The sequence below is a fragment of the Mercurialis annua genome, linkage group LG6 (assembly GCF_937616625.2).
Source record: "Mercurialis annua linkage group LG6, ddMerAnnu1.2, whole genome shotgun sequence".
Classification (NCBI taxonomy): Eukaryota; Viridiplantae; Streptophyta; class Magnoliopsida; order Malpighiales; family Euphorbiaceae; genus Mercurialis; species Mercurialis annua.
In genome coordinates, this window is record NC_065575.1 from 9604197 (window position 1) to 9620101 (window position 15905).

At 35.6% G+C, this 15905-nt stretch overlaps 1 protein-coding gene across 1 annotated transcript; it reads right to left on the minus strand.

Moving 5' to 3' along the window:
• Positions 1-1365: 1365 nt before the first annotated feature.
• On the minus strand, positions 1366-9658 carry LOC126687083 (phenylalanine--tRNA ligase beta subunit, cytoplasmic). Its single transcript, XM_050381445.2, has 20 exons — positions 9511-9658; positions 9366-9421; positions 9068-9165; positions 8824-8953; positions 8609-8724; positions 8439-8505; positions 8045-8086; positions 7520-7561; positions 7234-7313; positions 6685-6811; positions 6418-6585; positions 5366-5482; positions 5167-5268; positions 4926-5060; positions 4660-4734; positions 4044-4151; positions 2488-2583; positions 2312-2395; positions 2019-2104; positions 1366-1703 (listed from the first exon to the last, which is right to left on the minus strand). The coding sequence occupies exons 1-19, from the start codon at positions 9566-9568 to the stop codon at positions 2036-2038; spliced, it is 1770 nt and encodes a 589-aa protein (XP_050237402.1). The 5' UTR covers positions 9569-9658; the 3' UTR covers positions 1366-1703; positions 2019-2035.
• Between the last annotated feature and the right edge of the window lie 6247 nt (positions 9659-15905).

Here is a 15905-nt window from a genome sequence, read left to right on the forward strand (position 1 = left end):
TCAAAAATAATTTTAATATTTACTAAAAACTTGAGGTGCTAAGTGTCCAAAAAGTAAATTAAATGTTCTTTTCAAAAAAAATAAGAGGAATTTTTTGTATAATTTGAAAACATCAAGAGTTTAAATGATTCAAAGAACCTTAAAAAACTTATGTAATTTTTAATAACTACAAGGGTGTTTTTGTACTTTTACCTTTTGGTCCAAAACGCACAGCACTCAAATTTCAGCAGCAATTAAAGTTTCAACCTCATTTTGCCCCCTCAACTTACACATAAGTCCAATATTATGGCTTTAAATAAATTACACCTTAAACTTGGCATTTTGGTTTATTTTATCTCCAAATTGTGCAATTACATTTTGACATCTTGGCTCCAATTTATATAAAATGTTCCAATTATTTTCCGACGCCTCATATGAAGAGGTAAAACGAAACAAAATATCAAATTCAGAGTGTTTGTTTATTAAAACCATGAGTTTTGCCCCAATTGATCTTTTATTCTGAATTCAGAAGAAAAATATATCAACTAAAAAAATAGCCAAAGAAAATCCTTTTACCCTTCTAATAAAACTTTTAAAAGAATCTATTAATGCTGAAATCATATTATAAGATTTAAATTTTATTCAGTATCTGAAATTAATAAAAACGTATGGTAAAATAAAATGGTATTGAATTGACAAGTAAAATTATTTTAATTATAGCCAAATTCATATCATGTAGTTTCACATCTATCCAAATAGATTCATATTAAAATGTCTTGTTTTTTTATATAATTTCAAGAGATTGGTAAAATTGACAGATACATTAAACTTCAATGAATTGAGAGCAATTACCTCTTTTTATAATGGCTTATCCCCTTAAAAACCCCCCACCTTTTATCCCCAATTCGTTTGCACCCTCACGTTGTAAAACCACCAAATATACCCAAATTACGACCTTTCACTTTCAATTGCACCCTCAAGCCTTAAATTGACCTATTTTCACTTGAAAAATGTTCAAATTAATACTTTAAATTTTAACATATATTCTAAATAGGTCTTAATATTATATTTAAAACGAAAATAAAACTATTTTTTTGAACATTTTTCAAGTGAAAAGATGTCAATTTGATGCTTGAGGGTGCAATTGAAAGTGAAAGGTCGTAATTTGGGTATATTTGGTGGTTTTACAACGTGAGGGTGCAAACGAATTGGGGTTAAAAGGTGGGGGTTTTTTAAGGGGATAATCCTTTTATAATTAACAATTGATTTACATAAAATCAAAAGAATTAATATAATAGTAACAGTTTTTTTAAATACTAGCAATGACTAATTAGTATGATATGTTAAGCCTCAAAGATTTAAAATAATTATATGACAATAATAAAATTCAAGAAAAAGTATTTTCTTTAATCATACGTAGCAAACAGAAGTTTTCCCTTCCACAACCAAAAAAACACAAAATATTGTACATCTCTATTACTCCAACAGTCTACTTAAGTTAAAAATAAATTTGCAGTATTACTCCGGAAAGAGCATATCTTGGGGTACAAGTTACATTGCGGAAATTTTACACGAAAGTGCTGTTTCAATGGAATCAGCGTCCTTAAATAAAACTAAACTAATCTCTTTCAATTGGGAGACTTGCAAAAATTTCTTCTCTACTCCAGGCAACATCCAATACCCTAGAGTGCATAATAGGGTCGGAAGAAAATATGCCAGTATACCTGCATAATCGGCACAAAAGACTCATGGCGTGATAGATTTAAAAATAATAATAAATAAGTCCTAAGGGCTTGCTTGGTTGGAAGTAAGTAGATTCGATTACTGAAGTATAACTTCCCATTTACTTGGTTCGTTTTAATATATATTTTTTCGAAATATTAAGGGTCAAAACTAAATCTCTGAGTAATTAACTTTTCGGGGTAATTAATTTCCAAAGAAGTAACTTCCCAAGTAATTAACTATTCTGAAAGTACACACTTTTGAACCAAACAAGCACTAAAAAGCTACATTAGAAAAGAAACATCAGTGAGACTTACATTTGCTAGAGTGAAGCCTACAAGAAACACTGAATGTCAAGTTCCAAGAAGGAGCACGGGTCCGGTATGTCAAAGTTGTTCAACACCTGAGGTTAATGTTAAAGTTAAATGTTAGACATTATAAACTATATAAAGTTATAAACCCATAAACTACAAAAACTGATCAAGCTGATTTGAATGAAGAAAAAGTACTTAGAAGTTGAAGTATTATTAGACAATGATATATCAGAGAAGAAAAACAAAGTCATCATAGGAATGACCATTAACAAAAGTTTTAATGCATAGAATAATACCTCTGGATGCACAATACCAAATTTACCAATCTGCTTCCCCTTGTAAGTGATACATGCTTGTCTACCCGAAAGAAATTCAGGCGCCTTCAGTAAATACGAGGGACATAAGTACCCCAAAACAAAACAAAAAATCCAAAAGTATCACAAAGTAACTACGACACCGTGTTAAAACTTACGTCAGACCGTTCAATGTAATATCCTGTATTGTCCCCAATTGGAACAAAAGGAGTTCCCATCACTTCCATGATTCTGTCTACCAAGGAGTGAATCCACTGCAAAAAAATAAATAGTTAAAGGCCACTGATTTCCAATGTAAAATAAGGTGTGAAAATGTCCTTAATACAACAAAACCACAGGAGTAAAGACAATCTACAGTTATGCAAGAAGAGTTTATGATCTGCACACACTCTCTCCTCTCGAAATCACAACCAAAAATCCTCATCAGTGTTAAGATAATATCAAACACTTGACTCTTATCTCTTGTTTAACTCATCATTAGCTGCAGTTGTATTTTACTATATCACGTCATGCAAAGTCACGTATATATATTGTACTCAAATCATTAATTATTCAATATACAAAAACCAATTCTTCATCTCTTTTACATGGATAGATTTCTCAAATGGATAGATTTCTTCATCATTCAAAATCTGAGTTCCCTGTTAAAGATATCGGGACATTACGATATTTTCCTGGCGTTGGAAGTTCATTATAGGGCTGATAGTATTGCCTTGAGTCAACAAAAATACATTGATGATCTGCTCACTAATACAGGTTTGATTTAAGCAAAGGGCTGCCTTACACCAATGGCTACTACTCCGACTTCATCTAAAACATCTGGCACTTCACTTGAAGATGGACAATCTTATCGGCAAATAGTTAGGGCATTGCAATATTTGTCGTTCACTCAACCGGACATAGCATTTACCGTTAATCGGTTATGCCAATTTTTACATCAACCCACTACTGAGCATTGGGCAGCCTTGAAGAGATTACTTCGCTTCTTGAAATCTACCAAGCATCATGTCCTTTTAATCAGTAAAGATCGTAATCATGCTATTCAATGTTTCTCGGATAGTGGTTGGGGTGGATGTCCGGATGATTGTCGTTCTACTAGTGGCTATGCAATTTATCTTGGTAAGTCTATCATTGCATGGAGTGCTAAAAAACAGCCAACCATTGCTAGGTCATCTTCTGAAAGTGAATATAAGAGCCTTGCAAATACTACAGCAGAATTACTATGGATTCAATCTCTTCTGCAGGAGTTGGGTATTCATTCTTCCACTAAACCAATTTCATGGTGTGACATCATTGGTGTAATCTACATGTCTTCCAATCCGGTGTTTCATGCACGAACTAAACACATTGCTCTTGATTATCACTTTGTTCGAGAACAAGTGGCCAAGAAAAATATTCAGATTGGTTTTCTGTCTTCCAAGGATCAAATAGGTGGCATTTTTACCAAGCCACTGGGAGTTCAAAATTTTCAGCATATCTTCTCCAAGTTAAGACTCACTTCTCACCCACCATTGGCTTGTCCGGGAGCGTTAAGATAATATCAAACACTTGACTCTTATCTCTTGTTTAACACATCATTAGCTTTAGTTGTATTTTACTATATCACATCATGCAAAGTCATGTATATATATATTGTACTCAAATCATTAATTATTCAATATACAAAAACCACTTCATTCATCACTTTTACAATCAGCAAGCAAGAAAATTATACCTCAAATCCTGAATTTGTGCCACAATATAAAGCTGAAAGGAGGCGACGATTTGCAGCACCGACATCTGTACTCCCATCCAGCTTAGCTACATCACCCACTTCAAAAATCTAGGGCAATTTTTAAACATGGCATTAATCACATATGCACATTGTTATAAATGACGAGCAACAAAAATATTATCATGTGGGAATTTAAACAACATAAAGTAATAGCAATCTGCATATGCACTGAGCACATGCATTGCATACACAACCTTAAGTATTAACAAGCTAAATTCCTCCTCTAGAACCAACTTAAATCAATGAATTAAGCAGCCTTGGAGTTTTGAAGTCTCAAAGCTAAATTCCTCCTCTAGAGTCAACTTAAATAAATGAACTAATCAACCTTTGAGTTTTGAAAAACTCAACCAAAATATAGCATCAGGAACAGTTATTTTACAATGCAGACATCTGCCGCGAGTCTAATTCCCAAAATATCAGGAATATCGTCATTTTCTAGCGATACAAGGCACAGCCCAATACTACCATAACTATACATGCATTCAGTTTGCCTATGCAGAAAAGGTTAAAGGTCCAAAAACAAATGGCAAAGTCTATCAGAAGTCCAGATTAGTACCTTTATAGGCTTTGGATGGTCTTTATTATGTCCAACTATTTTCAAAGCACCCGGCATAAGGCTGGCCCGAACAAGCTGTGCAAATGAAGATAAAACAAAGTTAACATTTTAAGAATCAAGTCGCTAACATCCAAGCATGATAAAAAAAATCCCAACACAAAATTGTAGCGGACTTTTGGTAAAGCAACTTTGGTCATTTTCAAAACGTCCACCAAAGGATCTCCCAAGGAAAACTTTTTGACAAAAAATAAACAATGGTTACAAACCTCAAAATCGGAGGAACGAGGATTTCCAACAACCACAGCAGTTGATCCATCATCTTTTCGATTTAACATGCCAAAATTCTCCCGATGAGAACCCAAAATCCATGTCAAAACCTCTGTAAATCCATTCACTGCAACCTTATAACACGAATGAAGAAAAGTAATTAAAAGAGAAATTAATGAAATGATCAACTAACAAATTTAACTGACAAACAGAGAGAGACAGAAGTCGTCTCTTTGGTACCTCCACTCGAATAAGATCCTCAAGCTGGTTCAAGGCTAGCGGCATTAATGATGGCAGCTTTCTCTTTGGAATATTATTATACCCATAAGCAATTGCAACATCCTTGAAAACAGAATGCCCATCATTAGAAACACTAAGTATACCAAACAGAACTTGCTTCTTAAAGATAATAAACCACTGCAATTATTGCTAGAGCTACCTCCATAACATCACATGGGTGAAGAACGTCACTTCTGGTAGGAGGTATAGACACATTGATGGTGCATTTGTCAGACTGCTCAGCATGCAATTGCATCCGATTTAACAAAGCAGTGACCTAAATGTACAGAAGAAATCATTATTATGATCCTTCAGAGGTCTAAATGTACAGAAGAAACCGTTATTATGATCATTCAGAGGTGCTTTTATGTGTAACGAGCAATTAGTAATCCCAATGGTTATTTCAAGTTCGAACATGCAGAAAAGACAAAAGTAAACAGTTGAAATATTAGACTGTTATAGCACTACATACAGAAATAGATAATTAAAAAGCCCATAAGCAAAACAAGTTACGGGCTTAAAAGAACACTCAGAAAGAAACAAGCAACCAAACATAACATGTACATCTACCAGTTTCTGCATACCCTACGATTAGAAACAAAAGAGTCCTTAAAATCTTATCCAAAAATACTTGCTATGAGGCCAGCAATTCCAATAATGTATGATTCACCACAGCTGACAGATGCCTTTAAAGACTTCTTACCAATTATAAAAGAGAGGCATTACAGTTATTCACAAGTTTGACTCTCTTTCTGACATCACAAAATGAGACCTCAATAATGCCTCTATAGGTTGTGTTACGCAACCTAAATCTCAAATGACAGGTTTAACTACACGATTACCTAAATGAAAATCGTTATAACTTAAATATATGTTCCAAATGAAAATATGCTTAGAGCACCATTGCAGTACCCTTCTGTATATTGATATTCCATTTGCAGAAAACCCACAAAAAGTTTAAATTGTCATAAAAAATAATAGATGTCAAACGCAAGTTGCAACCAAACTCATCTGTTTTCGTCGGTCATGCTTTGTATCATATTCATGACCGACGAAATCAGAATCATAACATTCATACTCACCATGAAAGTTAATTAATAACAAAGCTCATCAAAACCGGAAATCCAAATGTTTTAGTTGGATCTAACTTCAGGCATGCAGACAAAACTAACCAAAATTGTAATAAGTTTAAAAGTAAATAATTCTCAGTACCTCTTCTGTTTTCAAAGATACTCCAATAGAGCCAGTAATATATGATAGTGGAACTTCCATATTATAGACAGATAAGTCAGGATAGAGGCAAGACTTCCCATCAGGGTATAAGACTTCAACCGGTTCAACCTCAAATTTCTTTTTACAATATGTAGAAAAGATAGTCACCTAAGAAAAGAAAACAAAAACAAATCACCAAATAAGAAAATCAAAAAGCAATAACCACAACTAGCAAGGAAAATCAACCAAAGCATCTCAATTCTGTACCATTGTGTTCAAGACAATCTTAGCCTTTGTCAGATCAGTGGCTGTACATTCAATGAAAACATTTTTTGTCTTCAAAGTAATAGCTGAATGTGCACCATTAATGATTGGAGGCAAAGATAGAACAGTCCTGAAAGGAATTCAAATTAATTAACTGAAAGAGGAACTTCTTTAACGAAAAAAATTAACTGTTACACTTACAGGCAAGGTTAAAGTATTCAAAACACCGATATATTCATATTTTAAACATGAGTACAGAAAATATTAGCACATAAATGAAACGCATTAACTAAGTTCACTGGTATACTGTTCTTATTCTTTCACTGGGCAAAGAAGGTTATTTGCAACAAGTACAGAATTATTCCCTGCCCCATGAAAATAATCTTGGAAGGTAAATGAATTTAAACATCTCGGATGCAAACAGTTACAAATTAATAGAAAGGGAAACATGACATTGATAGAAGAATACCGGCTACATAGAATAAATGTATAATCAGAAAAGGAATTTCAAAATTGCGTAATAGCATGATTTCACCAAGAAATTTTACACACCTGTTACTGTCATATAAGACAGGGAAGACAGGTGAGTTTTCAATTATATGCAAAAACTTCTTCAGCTTCAAATCATGCTCCTGCAATCTCCAAAAAACCGATTTAGAAAATAAAATAGACATTTTAGATAAAGACCTAGATACTAATAAAACAAAATCTTGAACAAACAGCATGCAAGTACTACTACATCATTATTTTTAAGAGGAAAACAAATATAAAGTATATTATAGAACTTGACAGAAACACAAATATCCAGTAAAATGCAGATATCTTTGTGTCGACTCACCTGGTAGAACTTCATCAGTTCGTCAGCTCTGTAATTTTTATCCTGAATAACAAGAAAAAAATTCAAAACTGTTTTATTGATCATGATGAATAGAGCAAGACTGAATCAAAAAGATTTCCAACTCCCTGGCATGGATAACAAGAATACATCATGCTTATCTATATCTTCCACTTCCCTCTCATGCACTTAAGCTATGTAGTATTCTGAATATAGATTTTTTTTTAAAATAATTAAATTATAGATGTCTCTAACAAACAACACTAAACGTATAACCACTAACCTATCCAGTAATAGCTGAGGTATTAGAAATGAACAAAGTAAGACTAAGACTAACAAAAGTTACAAGGTCAACAGTTCTTAAAGATAAAAATAAAAACCATAATTATAAAAACAGCGGATAAGTGGCTATTCAGATCTCTCTATATAATATAATTACCATCTTGACAAGTCAATTGTCACTCACCTTATGGGGAAAGGAAATTTTATTCATATAATATTAATATAAGATAAGAATAAAAAAATTACCTGTTTTAGTGGCACAAAATTTATATCTTGAGGAGGCAATGCCTGAAAATAAACAGATAAAATGAGATGGAGTGATCAATCCCACTAAGTTATTATAAGGCATAAAATACAAAGCAAATAGGAGAATGGAGATTTTTCATTGAGTAACAGCAATCATATCAAACAAGCAGATTGATTAACTTCAGAAAATACTATATAAACTCAAATATCATCCAACAAGAGAAGAGAAAAGCTTGTGAATAAACACTAGTGACGGCATAGTAAATGAACTGTTCCAATTATTAAAGTATCAGCATGGTCATATCACAGGACTTCAAATCAGGCGAATGCATCCCCTTTAAGGAACATGACATCACATAATTAAAGCAAGGAAATAGGAAATCAAGAAGCCTGCCTCATAAGTGAAAGGGCCTTGTAGCGTATCCAAATCATGAGTCCCAATTGCAACTAAGGTTCTTCGCCTAAAACATGAATGAAATGTAAGCATTACAAGGAAGAAGATTATATAGCTGCTCTAAGTACCCATCAAGCAACAACAAGCAACATTCCATCCCAGAGTATTACCTGCAAATGTTCTGATGAAGTTTGTCTTGCAGATCAATGAAGCTGTTATAGCTAGCTTCATCAAAAGTAATATCCCTCAAAACAGCACAAACAATATAAGGACGAATAGATGATGTCTGCATTAGCAAAGAACACAAATCTCAATAACAAAAGAACTATTCTTAAAACAAACAAATTGACCATTGAACATTATTCACAAAGATTAAAATAAATACCTCAGATTTTACATGCATCTTGTGCATTGATTCCGAGCTTATATTGGCAAGTGTATACTTAGGTGTCTCCTCCTGCTTATTAAAAACGCGAAGTGCTTGAGCAATACCCTCCAGACAAAGCAAATCATATCTGCAATGAAAACTAGGATATCAATAACATACACCTCGACTAACCAAACCAACAAGAACAAAATAGTACCATACATAAAATCAAATGCGCAAGTATGCCGATAAAAGAAAATACCTGTTAGCAGGGACTTCAATTTTATAAACAACTGCTTCATCCTCATTTCCATTGGTTTCTTCATGCCTCTCTTTTCTCCTAATTGCTTCATCAGTTGTCTAATAAAACACAAAGTATTAATCTTTTTCATATCAAAATTAATACCCTTTTTTTAAAAACTGAAACAGAACCAAAACAAGAACTAAAACACAAATTATTAATCTTTTTCACATCAAAATGAATACCCTCCTTTTAAAAAAATTAAAACAGAAGCAAAAAAGAATCAATTACAGAAAGAAAAAAAAATTAATTTGCTCACCACATCATCAAGCTCAATGCCGAAACGGAAGCAAAGATCATCAAATTCATCTTGAGCTACACAATTCAATTAAAAATCTCAAAATCAGTGCTGTTGAATAATCTTGTTAAGAGACGAAAAAACAAAGAGAAAGGGAATAGATTACTGTATGTTCTTCCGAGAGCAGCAAATAGACGATCTTTGTTGAGATTAACGGTAGGCATGGCTGAGTGAGAGCTGAGTATGAAGATAAATTAGGTTTTAGTATGATGCTATCACCGACCCAAATTAAGAAAAAAGATAAATTAATTGAAAGTTGATAGTTTGATTTTTACCCGTGAAATTTTTGTAATTTTACAATTAAGTTTAGAACAAAGGATCATTTTACCCCCTTAACTTGGCGCAAAGTATCAAAAACGTCCAAATTAACGAAACCGGATCACTTTTACCCTGAACTTGGCAAAACCGGCTCAAAAACACCCCTATGCTGACGTGGCACCTTAATTGGAGAGTGGATTTCTAATTACTCATAATTTACTCTAATTAATTATATTTAAACACTAATTAATTACAATTACACTCTAATTAATCAGGGGCCTTTTGAACCTTTTTAAAAAAAATCAAAATTTTTTAAATTTTCCGGCGAGGAGCTCCTCGCCGGAAAGAGGAGCTGCTGCTCCTCGGAGGCAAGGAGCAGCAGCTCCAGTTCTTGACGAGTTCTTCGTCAAGAACAGATCTGTTCTTGACGAAGAACTCGTCAAGAACAGAGAAGTTCTTAATGAAGAACACTGTTCTTCGTCAAGAACTTCTGTTCTTCACGAAGAGTGAAGAACAGAGATCTGTTCTTCACGTTTCGTGAAGAACAGATCTTGTTCTTCACGATCCGTGAAGAACAGCCGACAAAAATGGTGGCCGGCCGGAAAAAATGGTGGCCGGCCGGAAAAGTTTGAAGATTTTTTTTTTTTGTTAAAAATCTGATTTTTGGGGTTAGTTTGTTATGTATACAAAATTTTAGGGTTAATTTGTTATATAAAATTTTAAATTAAAGGGATTATAGTTGTTTTATTTTAATTATTAGGTAGTAATTTTGAATTTTGAAAAGAAAGTAGGACCATTTTAAACCTTTTTCTATTAAAAACCATTTTAGAAAAAAAAAACCACTTTGAAAACCGGAGAGTGTATTTCACTCTCTTGAGTGAGAGTGGGGAGGGGGGTTTTGTACCAATTTTGTCAAGTTCAGGGTAAAAACGATCCATATTTCTCAATTTGGACGTTTTTGATACTTTGCGCCAAGTTCAGGGGGTAAAGTGATCCTTTGTTCATTAAGTTTAAGAGTAAGGATCAAAAACCCTCCTGAATTAGGCACGAAATATCAAATAAGCCCAACCTCCCAAAAGTGGATCAAATCAACCCAGAACTATGCAAAAACGTACTAAATACCCTCTTCCCTACTCTCACCCTAGAGAGTAAACACACTCTCCGGTTTTTTATGGTTTTAGATGGTTTTAAATGGTTAAAAATTTAAATAGTCCTTAATATTTATTTTAATCACAAAATTAACATTTAACTTTTTTTAAAATATATTATTTCTTTATAATTTCAAAACTTTAAAAACCATACTAAATTTTAATTAAAAAATCAAGGACTATTTTTAACTTTCACCACTTTAATTATTAAAATCCTAAAAATCAAATTTATATCTTCTCCATTAATTTTCTTCTCCATCAATCTTCTTCTCCTTTTCCATCGCTTTCACCCTTCTCCATTTGCAGCGACATCCGGCCTTGAAGATCCAGCAAAAACCACCGCCCGCCGCTCTTCGAAACAAACCCAGAACAATCGATTCACATGTTCTTCATTTGTAAAGAACAACCCGTGGGTCGTGGGTTCGTTCTTCGTTTGTTTGAGAACCCCATGGATCTGTTCTTCAAACAAATGAAGAACATACTCATGTGGGTCTGTTCTTCAAACAATTGAAGAACAGACCTATGAGGTTTGTTCTTCATTTGTTTGAAGAACATACCTATGAGGTCTGTTCTTCAAACAAACGAAGAGGTCTGTTCTTCAAGGTGGTAAGGTGGCCGGATTTTGTTCCTAGTGGTGGTGGGTTGGCTGATGTGGTAGATGATTAATTTTAAGGTGTTAGTTTTTTAGGTTTTGTTAGTATTTTAGGGTTTAATTAGATTTAATTTTGGTTAATTATGATTGATTAGAAGAGTAATTAGGAAAAAGGATAGAAAAAATCCCCAATTTTTTATTAATTAGATTTTAAATTAAATAGAATTAATTGTTGTTTTAATTGAAATTAATTAGGGTTAATTAGAGTTAATTTTAAAATTGGATTATTTCACTCTCTTTTTTGATTAAAAAGGTGAAACCGATCCGGTTTTACCAAGTCCTGGGGTGATTTGATCCGGTTTTACGAGGTTGGACTTATTTGATACTTCGTGCCAAATTCAGGAGGTAAATTGATCCTTTACTCTTAAGTTTACTAAAACTGACTTTTAAAAATCTAACTTATTTTTCGAGTCCCTAAACTATACTACTTTTAATTATCTGGTCCTTTAATTAAATTTTGTATTTTTATGGCCTTTCAATTTAGCAAAAACACATTTGCAAGTCCCTAAATAACAAACAATGATGTTTCATTATAATTGAAAATGTAAATTTTTACCCTAAACATCATCGTTTTTGTCATTCAATGACCTAATAATACGGTTTCGCTAAATTAAAGGACCAAAAAAAGATAAAATTTAGTTTATAATCAGATAATCGAAATTGGTATAGTTTAGAGACCTCCAGATGAGTTATTCCTAAAAAATTGAGTCTTCCAAATATGACGTAATAGTATTTTTATCACTTCTGTAAATTAAATAAAATTGTTCTTCATTTTTGTTTTCATCAACATTTACTCTTTCCATGTATTTTTAGTTAATCAACATAGTCGAAGGATCTAATTAAAAAATTATAATTTAGTTCTTACATTTATATTTGAAACAAATATAAATGATGGATACCGAATCCTATTGTAAGTATAATGGAGCCGAGTTACAGGAGATCCACTCTCAGGTGATACCGGACTCCCCCTGAAGATCCGAAGATATGAAGGAAATGTCGAATCTCTTAAGATTCGGTGACATGCTAATAAAGACCGAATCCCACATGATCCGCCGAATACGCGTCAGGTCCGGGATTCGGATAATCGACTAATTATGGAAGTGTTGTCCTATTCGGACACAAACACTACATATGGAAGGATAAGCTCTACTTTAGGAAGATAAGACTATTTAGGAAGACGTTCCTAAATAGGACTTATCAGATTAAGGTAGATCCCGACAAATCAGGAGAATCTCTACGATATGGCCGAATCCCTATAAAGTAGGATTCACTTGCCTAATACAACTCTACTAGGTATATTCGACTACTATAAAAGGAGCACGAGGTATGCCTAGAATCACAATTACATTCATATACTAAAAACGCTGCTCAAAGCTCTAGACTGACTTTAGCATCGGAGAGTTAATCGGACAACCACCGTCCGGTTAGCTTCTACCCTGTTTTGCAGGTTCACTCACCGGTTCAGAAGGCAGACTCCATCAATTGGCGCCGTCTGTGGGAAAAGCTTAACTAAACTTCAAAAGAAGGAGCTTTTCTGAACTCAAATACAAATCTCATTGAAGAAGATGACTTCTGAAAGAGTAAACCTGAAGGATCAAACGTCACAGAGAAAACGAAAAGCAACAGAACTCTCAACTCCTCCTCCAGTAACTTTTGACGGGGAAGACTTCGGGAGAATAGCTGAAGAGCACAACGAAGCTCTGGTAGTGGCCATGATCATCGAACACTGGAACGTTGAAAGAATCCTGATCGATGAAGGAAGCGCAATAAACCTAATAACAAAAAAGGCCTACGAAAGCCTAGGAGGAGACCTAGCGGAACTAAAAAGAAATGCCACGCCTGTGGTAGGATTTGGGGGCTTGCCAATTAAGCCCAACGGAACAATTACACTCGATGTCAAGCTAGGAAGGACAAGGAAAAGCGAGGAATTACCTACACGGTTTAGCGTCGTAGAAATCGACCTGCCATACAACGCGATACTGGGGAGACCTTTCCTCCACGACTCAGCCGCCGTGACGAGCATAAAGGCATTAACCATGAAGATACCGACGAAACAAGGAATTATCACGATACAAGGAAACCGAGCCGAGGCGAAAAAGTGCTACGAACAAGCAATAAAAGAATCAGGCGAAGCAATGGCAATAGAAGAAATCCTTAATCACGACATCGAAGAAAAAGAAACAGCACCCGAAGGCGAAACAAAGAAACTCCAACTCGACAAGGAGAAAAGAGTAAATCTCGGCGCAAACATGAACCCAAAGATTGAAAGCGAAATCACGGCCATGCTAAAAAACAACGTCAAAACCTTCGCTGCTAACGCATCAGAAATAGTCGGAATAGACCCCCAAGTCATTACTCATGATCTAAATGTAGCAGAAGCGGCGAACCCGGTGAAGCAAAAGAAAAGGAAGTTCTCGGAAGAAAAACAGAAAATAATCGCTGAAGAAGTAGAAAAACTGGAGAAAGCAGGATTCATACGAGAAGTCCACTACCCCGAATGGGTAGCTAACGTAGTTATCGTAAAGAAAGCCAACGGAAAAAATAGAATGTGTGTGGATTACACCGATCTAAACAAAGCGTGTCCTAAAGATAGCTACCCTCTCCCGGATATCGATCAACTCGTGGACTCTACTGCTGGACACGCGATGTATAGCCTAGCCGACGCAGCTCAAGGCTACCACCAAATTCAGATGAAGGAGCAAGACCAGGAAAAAACTTCATTCATCACGGAGGGAGGAACTTACTGCTACACGGCAATGCCTTTCGGCTTGAAAAATGCTGGAGCAACATACCAAAGACTTATGAATTTCATGTTCAAAGACGAGATAGGAAAACGAGTCCAGGTGTATGTAGACGACCTAATCATCAAGAGCGAGAAGGAAGAAACCCATGCAAAAGATCTTGAAGAAACATTCAACATACTGAATAAGTTTGGAATGAAGCTGAACCCTGACAAATGCACGTTCGGCGTACAAGGCGGGAAATTCCTGGGATTTATGATATCTCAAAGAGGAATAGAGGCGAACCCCGAGAAGATCAAAGCAATTATGGACATGAAGGCACCAAGAAGCATAAATGAAGTTCAAAAACTCAACGGGCGAATCACAGCACTCGGTAGATTCATGTCTTGCTCAGCAAAAAGATGCTTGCCTTTCTTCAAAGCCCTCAAAGGAACACAAAAATTTGAATGGAATGAAGACTGCGAGAACGCTTTTGAAGAAATAAAGAAGTTCCTCGTCACCCCTCCATTGCTAAGCAGACCGCTGAAAGGGGAGACACTATACCTATACATCAGCACCACGCACGAGACCATCGGGACAGTGCTGGTAAGAGAAGAAGATAACGAAATGAAGCCAATCTACTACATTAGTCGAGTCCTGAAGGGCGCGGAGACACGATACCCCGAGATCGAAAAAATGGCACTGGCCGTATTAACCACAGCTAAAAAGCTGAGATACTACTTCCAAAGTCACAACGTTGTGGTAAGAACAAATCAACCATTGCGAAAGGCGATCCAACGACCAGAAACTTCCGGAAGATTAGTCCACTGGTCCATCCAACTCAGCGAACACGACATAAGATACGAACCTCGTCCGACTCTAAAAGCACAAGCTTTGGCGGACTTCGTAGCAGAAATAACTCCAACCGAGACTGGCCAACCCAAACCAGCCTTGGTATGGGAACTCCACGTAGACGGAGCGTCGAATGAAAAAGGAGCTGGAGCAGGAGCCATCCTCAAAGGACCCGAAAAAATCAGAATCGAATATGGAGTAAACATCCAATTCGCCGCCAGCAACAATGTAGCTGAGTATGAAGCCCTAATCGCAGGCCTCGGCCTCGCATTAGAAATAAGAACGGAAATCCTAAAGATCTATAGCGACTCCCAGCTGGTGGTAAATCAGGTCAAGGGGGAATATCAAGCCAAAGAAACAGGGATGATCGAATACCTGAGTCAAGTCAAAACACAGCTCCAACAGCTGGAAGCACAAGGAGGACAATGGGAAATCATTCAAATCCCGAGAGAGGAAAACACCGAAGCCGACGCTATCGCCAAATCAGCATCAGAACTCGGAGATCTATTCGCTAAAATGCAGTTAAAGGAAATTCTCGAATCGCCAAGCACCAGAAAAACAGAAGTCATGGCAATCGAGGAGGCCAACTCCTGGATGACTCCATTAATCAAATATCTAGACCGCGGCGAGTTACCAACAGACAAAGTCGAAGCCATTCGCACCATCAGAAAATCTGCCAACTACTCTTTTTATAACGGAGTTCTCTACCGAACCTCTTTGACTCATCCATGGTCTAGGTGCGTATCGCCTCAGACAGGAGAATCCATCTTAAAAGAAATCCACGAAGGAATATGCGGAGCACACGAAGGAGCAGTCACCATAGCGAGAAAAACAATACTCCAAGGATACTACTGGCCGACCATCAAAGAAG

What these genes read in the sequence shown, in the direction of transcription:
- LOC126687083 (XM_050381445.2), bottom strand. Translation starts at nt 9,568, where the DNA reads ATGCCTACCGTTAATCTCAACAAAGATCGTCTATTTGCTGCTCTCGGA. An exon ending in ATTGAAGTCCCTGCTAACAG is followed by an intron (nt 8,954 to 9,067) that starts GTATTTTCTTTT and finishes TTTTCATTGCAG; the next exon opens with ATATGATTTGCTTTGTCTGG. An exon ending in AAGGCCCTTTCACTTATGAG is followed by an intron (nt 8,087 to 8,438) that starts GCAGGCTTCTTG and finishes GTTTATTTTCAG; the next exon opens with GCATTGCCTCCTCAAGATAT.